Raw genomic sequence first — 18,766 nt, forward strand, 5'->3', positions numbered from 1 at the left:
TAAATTTAAAGGTATATTTAAATTGAGGATTTCATTAGACTGAGGGTTTAAAATGGAGAGTAGCTGCACAAACCTTCCCAGAGAAAGCTTCCTCATGTAAATTTTCACAGCATTTTGTCAAAGTGTATAAATTTTTCCGATCAAGGATTTTTGTCTTTTTATAGTCCCAAAATATCAAAAAAGTGTGATGAATTTTGACAAAATGCAAGTGTTATTTGCTGGAATATTATGGGTCTGTTTTAGTATTACAGTCAGAAAGATAGTCTCACTCTTGCAGTGGTACTGTGTCCCCTTAGCTTTAATTGTTGAACATCCTTAGGGAAAAAGTTTAATAAAGCTGAAGCTCTGATAAAGGAACTCAGCTACTGCTGTATGTAACAACATAAATCAGCACCATATTGGTCAAAAACTTTCTTTTTTCTCTTGCAGCAGAGAGACAACAAATGGCCAAGCTGATACTTGCTGCTGAATTTCTTCAGGTTAAACTCAGCTACCAGATGGTGCTGGAATCAAGATCAAAATGAAAAAAGAACATTTGCAAGGTATGGACAAAACTGGAATGGTAAATGCTGTTACTATGCTGATTCCAGATCTGCCTCATTTTGCTTTGGGCTGCTGCAGAGTTTATGTGTGTTTAGGTGAACATGAAATTAGGAAAGTAAGGTGGTTGTAGACTAGTGCTTTACTTTGGCTTTTAAAATATGTTTTGCAATGTAATGGCCCCTCTTCGCTCTTTTGGGGGCTTTTTTGGGCACTAAAAGCTAGATATCCTTTTCTCATTATTATTTTAATGACAAATAACCTCTGTTGCTGGCATTTTGTTCAATATTGGTCTGTAGAACACCCATTGTGCACAACTTTCCCCCTCTGAGGCTCCCATATTGGCCTGTGAAATGTCTATGATGCTTGGATGCCTGGGCTGAAAGGCATTTTAAAAAACTGAAACACAACCTTTAGTATTTTTTTTTTAATGTTCTCAGTTCATTTTGTAATCTCTGCCACATGCAGAATAAGTGCTTGGGTGGTGGATGTACAGGCCTACCCTGAATTGGTCCACAGTGCTCTGTAATTTTCTCAAGTTTAAGGATTTAGGAATAAAATTACTAACTGACCTGGACAATGCCCTGCCTCAGGTCATGTGCAAGGTGACAAGTTCATTATTTGGTACACATTCTGTATTTATATTTGTTTATTGTTACGTTCCAGTTAATTGTGTGATACATATCTGGGGTAAATCAAAATGATCTCTGGAATTCCAATGGTTTAATATTTTTTCTAAGCTGTAAATCGGTGCTCTCCCTTAAACTGTTGGTTACAACCAGATTTTGATATATTAGCTGCTATACTTAAGGGAATTTTTGCATGCTAAATAGCATGTGAATTAGCCATCCATAAACTGAGACTGAAACCTGGGCAAAAGAAATGGAAAACTCCACAAAGACTGAGGCTCAGGGGAAGCACTTTCTAAAAGCTGCTTTCTCTTTTTGTCTGCTTTTCCACCAATGCCTTAGAAAAATGTCATTTATAACCTTTTAAGCAAGCCAAATCTCCTTTTGTCAGATCAACCAAAAGGAAAAAACAATCCAACTGTGATAAGGATTTAGAAAATCAAATTATGGGAAAACCCCCTCAGTCCTCCCCGGCTGACCCTGCTGTTGAAGTTGTGCTGCTGTGTAGAAGCCTCAGTGTGCCCCCAGTGTGCCCCCTCTCTGTCAGTTGGCTATTAGAAAACATTTCCTCTAATCCCATCATTCAGTGCTGTTGTGGAAAGCAGCAGGCTCCCCAGCAAATCCACCCACGATGATTTTTATCCTATTGAAAGCGCCACCTTATCGGACATAATCAAAATGGCTCATGTGCTGCTATGTGAAGAGCAAGTCGGTTTTACCATCACTCAGGCCAAAACTAAATATGGATTAAATTGCACCCTGCCAGCACAAAGTGTGCATTGTGTGGCTCTGCTCTGCAGTGCCCAGCCTCAGGTTGCTCCATGCCTGATAAAACACTGCACCCTCCTTCAATCCCCCTTTTTAAAAAGGGCAAAACAAAGCAGCAGTGTCTGTGCTGGAATGTGCTGCAGGTAGTGATCTAAACCTCCATCACCAAAGACAGTGAGAGGATTAATTTAATGCATGGAGGTTGTTGCTTGGAGGGACTTCATAGGAATGCAAACCAAAGGCCCTGAAAGAGCCCACAACAAAGGGAAAAGCCATGTGATCTCAAACTCCTGGTAGAATGGGGAGGACTGGATTAAGGGCTTGGTCTACCTTGTAGAAAAAGCAGGAAATACTGTTGTACTGAATAGAAATGCAAGCAAGGATAAGATTTTGTGGTGGGTGGATTTTTTTCTAGACCTTCTGGAAAGCTTGGGTAGAAACTTGCATCCTGGTTAATGACATTCATATAGTAATTGGTGTGAGCAAATGTCTGTGCAAATTTTGTGGTCACGTATGTTGTGTGTTCTGAGTTGTGCTTTGTTTCCCGATAGAGTAAATATCTGTTTTTCAATTCCTGCTTATTGATTATATTTTTAAAAATTTTTGTCAGGGGCACTCCATTGCAATCCTGGCAGTTGCTGAGAGTCATGAAGATCCCTGTCTTGGCACAAGGCGACTTCCCAAACATGCCACATGCTGCTGTGCAGACAGTGCAGACTTGCAGACCTCCAGGTGAACTCCAAGGACACTCAGGTGGGCTGGGCATGTGGCAGTCAGAGCAGAAGACAAGTAGAATGCTGCTCAGGACTGCAGCACATGGACACAGGCAGGGGTAAGGAGTCCTTGCTATTCTGGGCAGGAGATCCCTCGTTAAGCTCTGAATTATGTACTTCAAAGAATGTAGAAATAACAGCACTACACTGAAAAGAACCAATGTGCAATTTGCTCAACTAAACCAGAGACAGGGACAGAGCAGCTTTTGAGTCTCCCCCCAACTTTCCCCCCAAAAATCACACACTCCAGACAAGCACCCTGGCTTTAGGTTATCTGCAATCCCTATCTGGATTCAGTTTCCAGTCACTGCTTATGGCTTTATCATAAGGACCAATTTTATGCAATTATCAAATTACTCTTCTCAGTCTTCTACTCTTGTCAGTCAGACTGTGCCATTCCTTTCTTATTAATTTAAATTGTGGTCATGACTCCAATCCTGCTTCAAAAATACAGATCCACTCATTATTTGCTTATCTGTCTTGTCTGAAAAAACTTAGTGGTGTGGAGCACCAGGTTCTCTTTTCTAAGACATTGTAAAGACAGCAATTTGATTTTCCCCCCCACCTCTTTTTCCTCCCCCTTTTTTGAGAAGCAGAATTTTTAAACTGTTTTGAAGCACTATGATTTTAAGCATTGCTGTTAATTTACTGCTTCTTCAGGGCCCTCCTGCTTGAAGAATGATGTTACTGCTAAACTGCAAACATCTCAAGACGAAGACATATCAAAATCTACCATAACTTTAATATAATTACCCCATCATGGTAAAAGAATTCTTTTAAAATCTTAAAAGAATTCTAAAAGAATTAGAATAATTCATCACTAAATTTGTACAGAAAGCTATTATTAATTTGAGGTCAACAAACCAAGACTGGTTTGTTCACGTAACATTTTATTCACAAGTAGAAAAAAGTATTACAAAACAATTTATACAAGGTTTTAATTTACATTTGTTAAAGGAGTATTTAAAACAGCACTGTAAGTCCCTAGACATGACATGTGGGCAGTCTAAATGCAGTGATAGTGGATGTTTTCTATTGGCATGTACAACATTGCTTGCCACAGGCAATATACAAAAGACCAATTTGGTTAAATTAAGGAAAAAAGTATATACAAAATATACACATATATGTAAAAAACACTCTCTTAATTTTTTCCTCCCAATTTGCTCTCAAGCTTTCACTCATTAAAAAAAAAAGAGTATCTTTTTCTAGGGTTGCTGGATAAAACAATTAAACAGAGTTTAAATTCCAATAGGAAAACACATTGTGGCAGATGCTGGCAAAATTTTTGAACATTGCTTTTTCAAGAACTGTTATTAGTGAAAAGTTAAATCTCTGTATGTTCTGGAAATATTTTGCCATATACTGAAATGCACATTGGATGTTTTTTCTATTTACAAAGTATATACAAAGAAGTACACATCTCTTCATGCACTTGTAGTGAAAAATAATGTTTTGTAACTTCTTAAATGTATGAAAGCATACAAAGAAATTATTCAAAAGTACTAATATTTAAATGCATATGTGAAAGTATTTATCTGAGTAATTGTACTGTATAACTGCTTATTATTCCATCAGTGACCAAATGTGGTATCTACTACTTAAAACACCAAACCCAACAACAGCCAGAAAATCCCTTGGGTAACTTGTTCACATTGGTTTGAATTTGGGAACTGTTATTCATGGCTTTTGCACAAAGGAATAATCTCAATGGGGAAGAGCTGGAGCATCTCTCTGCCATGGCTGCCTGTACTGTTTTTTGATATTTTTGTGCAAGTCCAACCTTCTTCTCTGTGCTTCAAAGCAAAAATCTTTTTCCATAATGGATTCTGAATACTGTCTCAACATTTCTATTGCCACACAAACTATGTGTGGAAAGATGAGTCATATTTATTGCCAATTTGTTGGCATCTGTTTTGCTGATTGCTTTGCTTTAGTCAAGGCACATTGGGTACTTTAAGGAATAATTGCTAGAGTTCATCACAGACAAGTCTGAGCCTGTTGAGTGTCATGAATCAGTGGAGGTTACTGACATTATCCACAGAAGCAAAAAGTATTTTAGGGATGAAAATAGCTGAAAAAAAATGATATTAAGGGATATGATAAAGCAAACCACTTCTTATGCTTTGTGTGCAAAATTTGAATTGATGCAGTACTACAGTGAGAAGGACAGAGGGTCTTAAATGAAAGTGACTTCTAAATGAATGAATTAGTTCACCACAGAGACTGACTCTTAAAAATAATGCACTAATAAAAAAATCTTGGTAACAGTCTCACTGTATAAATACTTTCATGGCACACCTGCTATAGTCTGACGTTTTGATTTGATAGTTGATTACAATTATTTCAACATTCAAAATTATATGCTATAACAAGAAGTGCTGTATTCCAATACTGAGACTACTAATTAAACACAATGTCCTTATCTATATGTCTGACCTTCATTAAACTAAATCTAATTTAAAGCTAATCTCCTGCTGCACTTAACAGAACAATGCCACCTCCCAAAAATGTAATAATTGGATGGAGGGGACTTCAACCACACATACTGTAACATGCTAATTCTCTAACTCCCCAAACTAGCTTATTGACTATAATGTAATACATAATAAAAGCTTCAGTTTATTAATAGGTGATCCTTTTATAAACAGAAATGGATTTTTTTTTACAAATTTTACGTCCTTCAATAGCAGGAATACTATTTAAGATTAGAACCAGCAGAAAAAAAATCCTAATGCATGCACAAGTCTGCATGCAGAGTAACTGGCACCATATTGTCCCACATCTTCTACACCTGTAGCCATATTTGAGATCCCCCCTAAACACTAAAGTATTTCTATTTCTTGCTGTATTTACATATACTATTAAGCTCATTCCATGAGACCTTTTGAGACTCTGAGGAAATAGAAATAGAGATTGGAAAGGTCATAAATCCACTTTCAGGGTCCTCATAGGATGCTCCTTGAAGTTTAACTTCACAGCTGTTACAGCTCAGACACAACTGCTCAGAAGGTGTGAAAATGATGCCATTTTTTTCCAGCTGGATTGGATATCATGCAACACTGAAGACCAGACTATGTTTGATGAGAATCAGCAGGGGAGTGTAAGGAAAGCATTCAGCTTTAGTGCTGAGAAACAGCTCCAGTCCCTAAAACAAAGGAAAGAAGAGTGGTTACATAAATTCAGAAGAAACTTGTATGCACTTCTGTATTTGACTAAACAATAAAAGAGTAGAGGTGTACTTACTGCTTGCTGTAAAATTCACCTAAATATGAAGATTAAACTTCTATTAAAACCCACATTAAAAAGCTTAGAATTGTGTGTACATGTATAAGATATGCTATATTCTGATTTTGTGTTATTCTTTTGAAACATAATAAAAATAAAACATTGACCTAGGAAAGACTGTAATACATCCTCAGGCAGTACAAAGACCACCCTTGCCTCAAAATATTTCAAAAAGACATGAAAGATGAAGAGCAGATGGGAAAAAATGCTATAGACTGACATGAAATGTCTTGGAGTTGTACAGCTGGCCAGTGTTCATCCTGAAAATACATCTCAAGTAAGCCTAGTCCTGGTCCTAGTCCCATAAACACTACTGACATTTCTCTGCCAAAAATGCACACATAATGATGCACTGTAGCGTCTGAATGGGGAAAAATTGTACAAAATGAATCAGTAGGGTCTATTATAGGAAAAAAAATGAAGAAAAAATTAACCCTCCTGAAGACCTTGATTATTCAAAAGGATACACAAATCTCAGTATAATAGAGAACAGCAAAAAACTATCAAAGCATACAGGATTTTGAGATGCTAGAAAAGCTGTCTCCATACACACAGAAATCAGTAAGAAAATTTACAGTTCATACACTGTAACAAGTATAGTGAAATAAAAACTAATTTTTGTAGTCATATTTTTTAATCCTGTGGTCCTTTTGATCTAAGAAAATTCTTAAATAATATTAATTGCATACCTCTGAAGTTGATGCATGGTTTGGTGGGAAAACACCCACAAATTTCTGATTTTTAAAATCTTGTTTATATGGAAATGTAGTCCCTTAAAACATCAGGAACTGCTAGGAACTAACAGCGCTGAGATCTGAAGTTGTATCCATGTCACTGTCCCCTCCTACACACAGCTACAGAGTACAACCGTCACCAAACAATACCGGGCACACACCAAAACAAAACTGTCAGTGCTGCTATCTGACACAGGGGCAGGTAGTGCCCAGCATTGTAACAGACAAAACTTTACACTGTAAATAATACATTGAGAGAAAGATGTGCCACCTGGATAAGGCTGATGTTGTCAGTGACACAGCAGATTTTCAGGTTACAAGTTCCACTGAAGTCAATGGCAAAGCCATTCTAGATTTAACAGTCAGTTCCCTTCCCTTTTCTCCTCTTGACAATGTCACCTAAACAATCAAGGATTTACAAAGAAACTACTGCACTTATATGTTTTCAGAATATGTGTGGTTCTTGATAATTACTAATTACTTTCTACTTCATATTTAGGAATAACACAAAAGTGTTAATGCAAACCAAATGGAAGAGGATCAAAGGAATGCAGTTTTACTTCTGCAGATGGCCCAAAATTTTCGTAATTACAGATAGCATAATTTTCTTAATTAAATTTGGTGCATTATTAATATTAGTGGCAACTTCTTGTGTTCCTGCCTCTGAGTTCATGCACAGGAGACTGTTTCTCCTTTCCAGCCACAACCTGCACAGGCCTGGAGTAACAACACCACTTGCCATCAGAACACAGGCCATAATTTGGGATCCTTTCACAGATTAGTTACTTGAGGCCCCAGATTACTTCCAAAAGTAGAAAATTCCATTTTAAAAGTACAGAGCACAGGTAACATTAAAAAAGATATAATGATGAAGCAGCAGCAATGTGACTTTTTGCAACAGTTCCATTGTTACATAGTTGAGACAACTGTTTATCACCTCTTCACATTTTGACCTCAGACCTGCATTTTCTCTGAGCTTTTATACATAAAGTTGCATTTTATGGACTAACTTACATTTTATCTGATGACATGGGAATATAAATAGCATTATAAGGCATTTGAGATTCTCTTGTGTTTCTAGTACTACTGCAGTAACTCCACAGAAAGGCTTTGTAAATATTTTTAAATGAACACTTGTATGTCTTTTATGCTTTGTTTGCAATAAGCAAAGCCAATTCCTCTGTTCTCACTCATAAACAAAGGCTAGCCTCACACGATGGTTTGGTCACTGGTCACAAGGCTATTAAACTGAATTTTTCTCTTAAAATTTAATGAAAAAAATCCTTGATAAAAGCTGACTGATGTACAGACTTACCCCTGTATTCTGAATAATATTTCAACACCACAGTTTGCGTAATTACACCTTTCAAATTCAGTTAATGATTTAAAAATGTGAAACTGCTGGATCTCTTGTAGAAGTTTGATTTATTTCAGCAATAGCTAGGTGTACACTATGGAGAAATATAGCCCTAGAACTTCTTACAATTCTATATTTATCTAGCTCTACATGCCTGGAGCACTTATTCTCATTCCTTTGTAGTTATGTTTTTTACCTCTTTATCAGTCCGTAGAGTCATTTGTTGTTCCATTACACTTTGTCTTTGGCTGGCTTTCAGCAGTCACCGAGTTCTGAAGTGATGAAACTTCTGTGCATGTTCTATGTTCGGAGATTTCAAAGGACTTTGCAACATTTTCATCAAGAGACTTAGCTGAAAGAAGTACTTCACTTGGTTCCTGGTTATTATCCAATTCAACGGCGGCTGCATTTTCAGTCTCAGGGCTGCAGGATTTTGCAGATCCTCCAGCCAGTTCTGAATATGATTCACAGATAGAAATGCTGTCACAACAAGCTGAGTTTTGCATAAGAGGCCAAGCATCTGGAATGTCTCCACAGGCAGAGTGTGAAAGAGAACCAAGGAAAGCAGGAATCATTTCTCCAACAGAATCAGCAGCTCTGCAGAAGGATAAAAGGCACATGACTTACAAAGCATTCCAGAAAATATTATCGGTATTTTAATTACTGATCATTTGTAATAGGTATTTCATGAAGGGTTAACAGGGTTATATTAATACTCTAAAGACATCCTGTACAAAGTAATTCTACTGAGAAGGAATACAGTCTGTTCCTTGGCTGGAAATGACAAAAGCTCTGGTGACCAATACTCTGGACAGTGAATCCAGGATTCCACAAAACATGAACTACAGTTGGAGTTGTTTAGGGTCAGAAATATGACAAAAAATACTATAGTAGTGTTCAGGTATAAACACTGTCACAAAGAAGAAGGACTTTTTTTTTCTCAGTGCATGGATAGGGGAGTATTAAGACAAGATGTAACAGGCTTAAAATGCAGCAACAAAGATGGTTGGGCAGAGCCTAGAATCTCCAACACTGGGGGAGTTTGGTTGGTTTGGTTTTTTAATTCCCCAAATTGTAGACAGACAAATATCTAATGGAAGTAAAAGAAGTAAAGTGGCTTCAGACTGGGAGAATGGAACAGGCAAAAAGGCTTCTTGAAACTGTGTTTGCTTTAAACCTGAAAACGTATTCACTTTAGATTTTTCAGTTTGTTCTATCTAGCCTTCAAAATGTGAAAAGTTTTCATTCTATTCTCTTTTACATGTAAAGGACACAATGTTAAAGAAGAGCAAGCATTATTTTTATTTTATGGAAAATGGAAGTAAGTATAAGTGGAAACTCAGTATTATCTACCTCAAGTGTATTTAAAGTGCATGATAATAGTGACATGTGCCAAACACTGTTGAAAGTCCAGTAGTGTTTCTCACTATATATACACCAAAAAAAGTATTAACAAAGCCAGGAAATTACACCAATGTTTTATTTCCAAAAACTGTCTGCAGATTTTTAAAAATGCAAGGGCTATGTAGAGTCTGATATGCAGTGTGACAAAACTCGTCCCATATTAACACGCCTAGAACAGTTTTTAAGTAGCCTTACTCATTTCCAAAACATGACACTTTAATAGCTTTGATATACACACAAAGCATTTTCAGAGATGAGGCCAAAAGTCAGGACATTGCACCACAATTGAAGGAAATACATTATTCTGGCAAAGGAAATTGGCACAAGCTCCATTTCTACTGGAAGGAACCACAGGATCTTTGATGTCCACATAGCATGGATATTACAGTTATTTTTAAAGCCTTAACCAAAAGATCCCTCAAAAAGTACACAACTCTCAATTTGTCAGCCTTGGTGGTATACAAGGATGACTCAAGCTTGTTGGTATTTAAACAAGTTGTTATAGAAAACTTAGATATTTGTACTTAGGTCGCTAAGTCACCTTGCACAAACAATACTTATGAAGAAGCCGCCTCTACGTTTATAGTAACATGTGGCCATAAGAACAAAACAGCTGAAGACCAATTTAAACCTTATATGGAAAATCATTCTAGCTAAAAGAAATAAATACATCCTGTATTAAAATCTGTAACCAGGAAACTCTGAAGGACACCATAAATTTTATATATTTAGCTCGTGGCCCTGCTGTAAAAATAACTACTACTATACTTACACTCAGCTGATTGGGAGAAAATAAAAGCTAAAACCTGCTAAAAATTCAGAAATAATAGATATTTCAAATCTTGCAGTCCTGAACAGTTCCTTAAAAGAAAATCTTCATGCCACTTGTGAACTGTACCTCAATCCTGCCAGATTCATGGGTTTATGCAGCAACTTGCTAACCATTAGCAGAAGAGGGTAGTGGCCAAAGCCTGTAAGGTGCCACAGAGTAGAAAGAACATTATCTGCTTGTGAGAGAAACCACTTCTTCAGAGAAACCCATGGATCAAGTCAGCATTTACTAAGTAATACTTAATTTTGTAATATTTAATTTTTTCACCATAAACCTACTCTTGCACAACATTGGATGATATGGGTACAGCTCATCAAAATCCATCATTCCACTTCAAGCAGCTGTTGTCTCTGTATAAATATTAATTTGACTGCATAAAAAATACTTCATGTTTAATACATATTTGTAAAACTGAGTTACCTTTCATTGAGCGTGGTCTGTGAGTGGAAAGCACAACTGTGACTGCTGTGCTCCATGCTACAGGTTTCATCACAGCACAGTGAGGGAATCAAGTGAACTGGTCCTGAGGAATGAAAATTAATTTTAATAGTGTTAAAACCATCAAAGCTCTGTATAAACTTAGTCTCTGATCTTTTTCAAACTTGAGTATTAGTTTGCCAGTTACATTATAACACATGAATTGAGGAAATGTTTTTACAGCAAGAGATTTATTGCTGTAAAAACATTTTAAAGAACATTTTTATTCCTTTAAAATTGAAATATTTATAAAAGCCAAGTCCTTCCTCTAGTAGTAACATAGAAGCCAGTCATGAGTACCTAATTTTTAAATTAATTTTCTTGTCAGTTGAATACACATAAGTGGAAGCATTCTGAGTAAAGCTGTTAGGATGATATTTAATCCTGTGCTTTTGTGTTAAATTATGTATTTCTTAATTTTTCTTATTATTTCTTATTGTCTTATTGTTTCTTCTTATTATTATTTCTTAATGTCATAACTGCATTTGTTCTGATATGACTTCACAAAAATGGCAAGGATTTGAATTGTCCAGGTTGTTAATGTCCTTTAGCATTCATACCACATTCTTAGATACTCTCTGGTAAATCCTTCACACTAATTTAAGTCTCAAAGCCATATGCAGTGCTATTTTTATCAGACATAAGTGAGATATTTTAATTTTTTTTCAAGTGAAGTCACTGAAATGAATACAGGAAGAAACAACAACAAAAAAACCCAAATAGCTACTTTAAAATCCCTTCTGCTTATTAAGAAATCAGCCTAGGACAACGGTTAGTTTGACAGTGTTAGCTCTGCAGTTGAATTGTCACAACTCAAATGTTAGATAAAATAAAGTCACCTTTCAGCAGACATAACATACCACATGTCTGTGATGCACTTCTTTGGCACTGGCAGCATGTTCTGTGGTCATATTCACTTAGCCGTGGTCTATCAAAACATGATAATTCAGAGCCATTGTAGTGAATGTCTTGTGATCTCAGAGACCCTTTGAACAAAGTGAATAAAAATCCATGTCATTAAGTGTTACCCTTTCTCCTGCTCAGAGCCCTCTATCTTTACAAAATGTGTAATTGTCATGCTATAAAGTATGTCCATACATTTTCCAACTGAAAGACCCACAGTGACCATGTGGCTTCCAATAACATAAACCACAGATTTTGCAGCAAAGCCTAGAACAGCTGGTTCAACTACAGCCTCTTCTAGGAAGACATCTGCTCTCATTTGGATGATTTGAGAATATATCTTATTCACTGTTACATTTCTGCAGTGTTTAATGATTCTCAGTGATTCCCATCTGAAATTTTCCAGAGTCAGCTTTCAGCCACTGGGATTTTGTTTATATTATCTTAAAGAGCTTTATATTAACAGCAGACTACCTTTAATCTCTGTAATTGTAGGCCAAGGCAAACAAGTTACTGCAGTTCACTAAATGAAGTCTGAATTCACTGTGTCAGAATTTCTCAAAACTCATGTGTAAAGCAAATTCTAGGTTAGGAACAATTCTTACAATGCCTCTGTAAACCTCTGTAAATTTCTGCTTGTGCTGAGAGCAGCAGTAACATCAATTCATCCTAGACAATATTCTTGTTTGGCATCCAGGGTTCATTAGATGCTATAAACATATTTTAATAAAAGTTTTATAAAACTATAAATGGGAACTAGAGTGCTTTTCACTTTTTTCTTTCTTAATTTAAATTAAGAGGCAGAAAAATGTTTATTATAAACAAATTACATTGATGAACTGTTAAGGATTTAAAAGAAATTTACAGATCTGTCTCAGGCATTGAATTCATCTTGAATATGCCCATAAAACCATAACTGTTAGGGACAAATCTCTCATCTACACTGGCCACATTCATTATCTTGATGACCTAATCTGTGTTTCACAATAGCATTTGATGCACAGATCTTCCAAACTGGTATTTCCACATTGACATTGCAACTCTGTAACGTCCCATCTTGGATCATGAATAGTCCAAATGTATCTGTGCAGCCTCTAGCAGAGTATGGCATGGAAGTGATGTAATTGGAGTATTTCTGGGCATTTACACAGCATTTTCTCAGTAGCAGCTGAAACTTTTGAGTTGGCAAACTTGGATGGAGTCCTGGGCTCTGCTGCATTGACCATCTCAATGCTAAACTTGCTTAAATGATGTAGACACTTCATTTCTTTACCTACAGAGGGATCTGCCAAACTAATACCACTTATAAATATTACCAAAAACAGTATAAATTGGAAACTCACAGCTTGGTTTTTTCTCCATGAACTGCCTCTTGCAATAGATAACACAAAGGATGAGAAGAGCCAAGAGCACTGTTGCAAGTGCACTGCAGATAACAGCTGCCAGAGCAGTGTCTCGAGGGCTGGAAGCAGTTGAAGGGATCTTCACAAGATTTACCTTGGTAGTACCTGAAATATAATTAAATAATAATTAAGGCAAACTGCAGACATTTCCAGAATATAGTCATGGAAATGAAAGTCTGGGAAACAGAAGAGGTTTGTGGCACAGAAAAAAAGTGAATGTTTTTTAAAAAAAAGAAAATGTACAACACATAGGTAGATATGATCATCAGCACCTTCAGTATGAAAAAGAGTCTTAGAAAAGATATATTGCAAAATGTGCCATTATGAGTGGACCTGCACACCAAGACATTCAGACTGTCCATGAGAATGGAATCAGATCCTCACCATGAAAACAAAGGCATTTGAATGTTTAATGCCACATTAATTTAATATGGAGAACATTTCCTAGGGCAGAGCTGAGAGAGTGATCCACTAGAGGGAGGCACAAATACATGAACTTCCCTTAATAAGGAAACTTTCTGGGCACTGAGACACCCACAGAAGTTCAAATGCTGTCAAAGTTATCATCCTGCTTTGTTGCATATGTCATGACACCATGGTCACTTCCAAGATCAAACCCAAGATTTCAACTCTGCAAACTCTGTTTCTTTTTAATACTAGTGCTTTTTTTTTTTTAATACTAGATAATACCTCTAGTCAACATTCAACAGATTAACTTTATACCCAAATTAGTGAAGACTTAAGCAATGTTTCCAGCTGCAAATGTTTTCACATTTAGGTGGAAAGTGAAAAATATTTTTAAAGGATCAAAACTTTAACTACAACTGTTGAAACTGTCTTAAATTATGTATTTTAAAATTAAATTATTTTTTAAACAATCTATGAATTTTGACAGCCCATCTATTTCAATCTGCTGTGAAGTCTTCCTAAATTCAATAAGAAAAAAGGAATAAAACATAGAGTACTTCTATGACAGCAAAATTTTAAGACACCACAAACCATATTTTACTAACTTTCAAAAATAAATTACCATGCCTATTTACCCCAGAAGATATTTGGTTAAAACCTAAAGACTATAATATCCTAAGAAATGGCCCGTGCAGTCGTAAGTTTAAATTGTGAGATAAATGTCTGCCAAAGTATATTAAAACCTCTAATCAAATTGTACATAAATACAATTGTTCAATATCATTACTGCAATTTCATGATGGCAAGAAATAACTTCCTAGCTTAGCTAGTGCAATCAGTGGAATTTCATTACTAAGGAATAATTTTCTGCAATAGTTATGGTATTTTCTCTACACACATCAAACATGGGCACCAAAGTGTTTGTGATACTGTATTGCTTTGTTATATAGGGACTGACAAAACTTAGGCATTTTGAAAAATTGACTTAATTCTAAGACTTTAGAACACTTAATGCCAAAGAAAAAAACCTCACTATTCTATGTAATAAAGAATCTAGAAAATTAAAGAAATAACCCACCAAATAAATTAAATAAAAACAGTTTCTGCAGCTTATATGTACTTGCTAGTAAATAGGGTAATACAAAAAGGTGGAGAGATCAGATCATAGCCATTATACAGAAGAAAGTTTAGTTGCTCATTTCCTGATTTCAGCATGAAGAGAAACAATATCACTGCATTTTCATCTGCTTAAATATTTCCATTTACCTTCAATTTGTACTATTATGTTCCACTGTCACATCAAAATCTGAAGAGCAAATTCATAGCAGATCTTTTTTACATGCTTTCAACTTGCCAAATTGCAGAGACTGAAGCAACTGGAGAAAGTACAACAGAGAGCCACAAAAATGACTGTGGAACTGAAGATTCTCTCTCTTATGATCAAAATTGGAGAGAGCTGGGATGGCTCAAGCTCAAGAAGGCTCAGGGGAACCTCATCAGTTTGTATAAATCCTTGGAGGGAGCATGCAGAGAGGACAGAGCCATGCTCCTTTCTCAGTCAGTGCTAAGTTCTGTGGCCTCTTTTCCAAATTTCCAATATTACTTTTAAAGCAAATGCAATAAGTGTCATAATAATTTGTTGTAACTCAAATGCTCTTGGCAGGAGCACCTCAATCTTCCACAGAAAAAACTTTTCACTCAGTTTCTAGGATTCTTGCACCTGTAGTTTATAGTTTGAGCAGACTGAAAAAAATTCTGCATGAAGTTCCAGGATATCTGTGAGAAGCAGTAAATATATATAAAATCCTCTCTATATAGCTAGGTGTGCTGGCTTTGGTGTGAAGATCAGACTGTGCTTTGGTATCAGGTTTTCAATTTTAGTTAACTGCCTGATCTAGTCTTTAGAAGGTTAAAGACGGACTGGACAAGTATTTAAAAACCAGACAATAAAAAAAGTGATCTGAACATCTTCAAATATTTTTCATATCAATACATCTATTTGTATTAATGCACATAAGAGCACTAAACAGTTCTTAGCAATTAGGCCTTCATAATTTGCAGAAAAAAGAACTATCAATTTTGAAGCCCAAAAAAGAAAAGGAGCACAGGAAATGAAGCTTCTATGTTTTTGTCTCTTCATTTGCTTACAAAATACATCTATTTTCAAGTACAGTTACATATTACGTATTCTAGGAAAATATAAGTTATGTATTTCCTTAACGTCCATCAGCAATATTCAAACTGGAAATGCAGTGATTTCATTTTAAACAGGGATAGCAAAACTGAAATTTTTTTAGCCATCTAGCTATTTAAGATTTATTTTGTTGATTTTTTTTCACTTGAGAAAGCAATTTTCTATTCCTGAGAATGTCTACCACTCATCTTCACCTTCAAAGAACTTTTTGGAATAGCTACTCTGAGCAGTCCATTGTAGTCTAGCTCTAATTATAATGATAGTGATCTTCCCTGCAGAGACCAACATTTCAGAAGTGGATTGCTATTGTAGAAGTGGCCCGTTGGGCATTGCTGAACTCTGCTTTCAGTGTTACTCAGACATGTATGCATTTTCATAAACTCTTTCTTTTCACAGACTTAATGGTCCCACTTCAGTAAAGCAAGGAGTTGCATTTTAAATTTAAACTTGTACTTACTTACATCTATTAGATTATTACATGATTAAATTTAAATATGCAATTAAACACTTTGTGAACTGGATGGGATACATTCAGAAAGGAGGGAGGAGGTGCACACTGTTTTCTGATTGTGGAAAGCATATGCATATTATCCATATTTTATTTAAGAAGTTTATTTCCTTTTTAAGTCTTTGTTCTAACATATTCTGAAAATGTGCTAATGTTGAAGGAGAATTGCCCAAAATATCAAACTGTCTGCTGCATAATTTTGAGCAGTAAGCCTAAATACACATTCTTCCCTTAATTAATCAATATTACATTATAATGGCAGTATATGCAAAGGTGTGGTTCTCAAAAGCAAGTAAAGTTGCTGTTAATCCAAGGCAGTCAAACAGCAGTAACTCAGCTAATATGGAACATATGAATCCCAGCTGTATCACTAAAATCTCTGCCAATAAACAGAATAGCTGAATTTTCGGCCTATTATACCAAACAACAAGAGACAGGGAAAAATATAAAATACTTCCTTTGTCACTGATTTCATGTTTGTTTTCTCCATTTTTATTCATTTATTTTTTCAGAACCGTGATTAATTACAGTTGCTACTGGAATCAGCAAACCTAAAAGAAAGCTTTTTGTGGTAGATCAACCATGTGAAAACAGAACTTGCAATGCTGTATATTTCTTCCATGGATACAGGAAACATATAATAACTAGTAAAGCTGAGGAGAATAAAATGTGGAATATTATTGTTTGAGTTTCTTTCTTAATGTGTCCAGTCAATGCTAACCTAAAGAGAGTTTACTCAAAATAACAAAGCTAATCCAAACTGCACTTAAAAAGCAGTAAAATGGTAACATTGTACAGAGTGCCATCTGTTACTATCAGGATTGGAAGTAAGATGCAAAGCTTAAAATGCTGCTAACTCCTGGAATATGGGTATTCCTGGTCGACAGGGGAAAGGAATATTTGCCTTTTACAAAAACTGTTTTCCCATTACCTTTATGTTGAATGGCCCAACTTAGTGGTATCAACCTTAATTTGACAAGAATTAAGGGCTCAGACATACCCTCAAGTTATGTAATTTAACAAGTTACTGCCTGTCAGCTGCACTGCAGTGGCTATCTGTGTGTGTGCCCTTGATCCACGGAAAAGGCAAGGCAGTGTCAAGCAATGTGGCTCACTTTGAAATTCCTCCATTTTGAAAAAAAAATAATAAATGTTTATATTCATTTAAAAGTAAGAAGGCAATATGCTTACCTAGCCCTGAACAGCAAAAGGATGTTTTATATATCCTTATATATTATGTAGACAATTCAGACACTACATGTACAAGATCTGTATACAGAGATTAAATATGTATGTTTTATATACTACTGAGCATCAACATAAATGGAAAGCAAGTTTCCCCAAAAATATCTTTGAGTCTTTACAAAGCAGCAGATTGCCTCCCTTCTCCCGGTCTTTCAAGTAGGAGGTAAGAAACTTTATTAAATTACTGTTGGAGACTGTGGTAAACAGTGGGGACAGAGTCTCCCAACATCTGTAAAAAGACAGCCTTTTGCGTGCACAGCCTACACCCAAAGTTCATCATGTCAAACCACATTTTTCAAATGTGCTCCAAGTGCTGACTACAATTTTTTTCTTTTTGTTAGTTTTATTTTGCTGGTTTTGTTATTTTTTTAATAAATGTACCAAAAAGCCCCGGGGGAGAAAATGACTATTCAAGTATTTATCCATTGTTTGGAAATCCTGAGAAATATGCTTATAAATGAAAATGTTTGAAATTTGATTTATTCATTTCCAAGGCCATTTCTCTTGCACTGTGTATTTTCACAAACTCCAGCTGCTGACAGGCTTTTATGTTTAAAATAGTAGAACAATTGCACTGTGTATGTGAATTTAAAATATATATTAACTCCACAGTACTGGATATACACTACAATGTCTGTAAGGCATAGTCAACCTCTGCTACACATTTTTCTTTTAGCAATTCAGAGATGTGAAATCTTGGTATTACCATGGTGATCTAAATTGAGCCACTGTAGGGGCACAAAAGTAACATTGTTTCATACACAAAACTTCCAACTTTAAGAATTGTCTAGCATGTGAATATAAAAGTCCATGAGAGTAACAGCTCAGACCACTGCTACCCTCAAATAACAAAAACCTGAGTAAGAAAAAAAAAATCAGAGGAAGTGGGAGGAAATCTGTGTCACCACTGATGTACACATTCTACCCCCCAACACAAGTGCTTATTAATAAAGACAGATCTCTCCTCCATAAACTGGAAACACCCAGCATGATCTGATGGCACCAAGTCTGTGTTGCTGTTAATGACTGTGGTGGTGTCAACAATTTCCTTTCTGACTTTTGCTTCTAGAAGCCAACTTTACATTGCTGACAGTTGAGGGTCGGCAAAACCTATTTTCTTGAAAATGCAACTTCTTTTTTAGGTGTTTTCATATGTTTATGTCCCATAAAGCTTATGTCAGAACATATGAGATTGCTTGATACAGCAGAAAATCTATTTTCTTACATCACCTCTAACTTGTAATTTTAAACACATTCTTTGCCAGATATGTTCTGTGAAATAGAACACGCTATTTTAGGCTAT

The 18,766-nt window shown here is 35.8% G+C and overlaps 1 protein-coding gene across 2 annotated transcripts in view; it reads right to left on the reverse strand.

Moving 5' to 3' along the window:
• Window positions 1-3,537: 3,537 nt before the first annotated feature.
• Window positions 3,538-18,766, reverse strand: part of TNFRSF19 (TNF receptor superfamily member 19) — a 57,220-nt gene continuing 41,991 nt past the window's right edge. For both annotated transcript variants that reach the window (XM_030952167.1, XM_030952262.1), the window contains 5 exons: window positions 13,049-13,213; window positions 11,663-11,788; window positions 10,746-10,848; window positions 8,286-8,686; window positions 3,538-5,858 (listed from right to left, as the gene is read on the reverse strand). In XM_030952167.1, coding sequence (XP_030808027.1) covers window positions 8,293-8,686; window positions 10,746-10,848; window positions 11,663-11,788; window positions 13,049-13,213 — 788 coding nt within the window. In that variant the 3' untranslated portion in view covers window positions 3,538-5,858; window positions 8,286-8,292. The remainder of the gene's footprint in view (window positions 5,859-8,285; window positions 8,687-10,745; window positions 10,849-11,662; window positions 11,789-13,048; window positions 13,214-18,766) is intronic.

This window comes from Camarhynchus parvulus, chromosome 1 (assembly GCF_901933205.1).
Source record: "Camarhynchus parvulus chromosome 1, STF_HiC, whole genome shotgun sequence".
In the NCBI taxonomy this organism is placed as follows: Eukaryota; Metazoa; Chordata; class Aves; order Passeriformes; family Thraupidae; genus Camarhynchus; species Camarhynchus parvulus.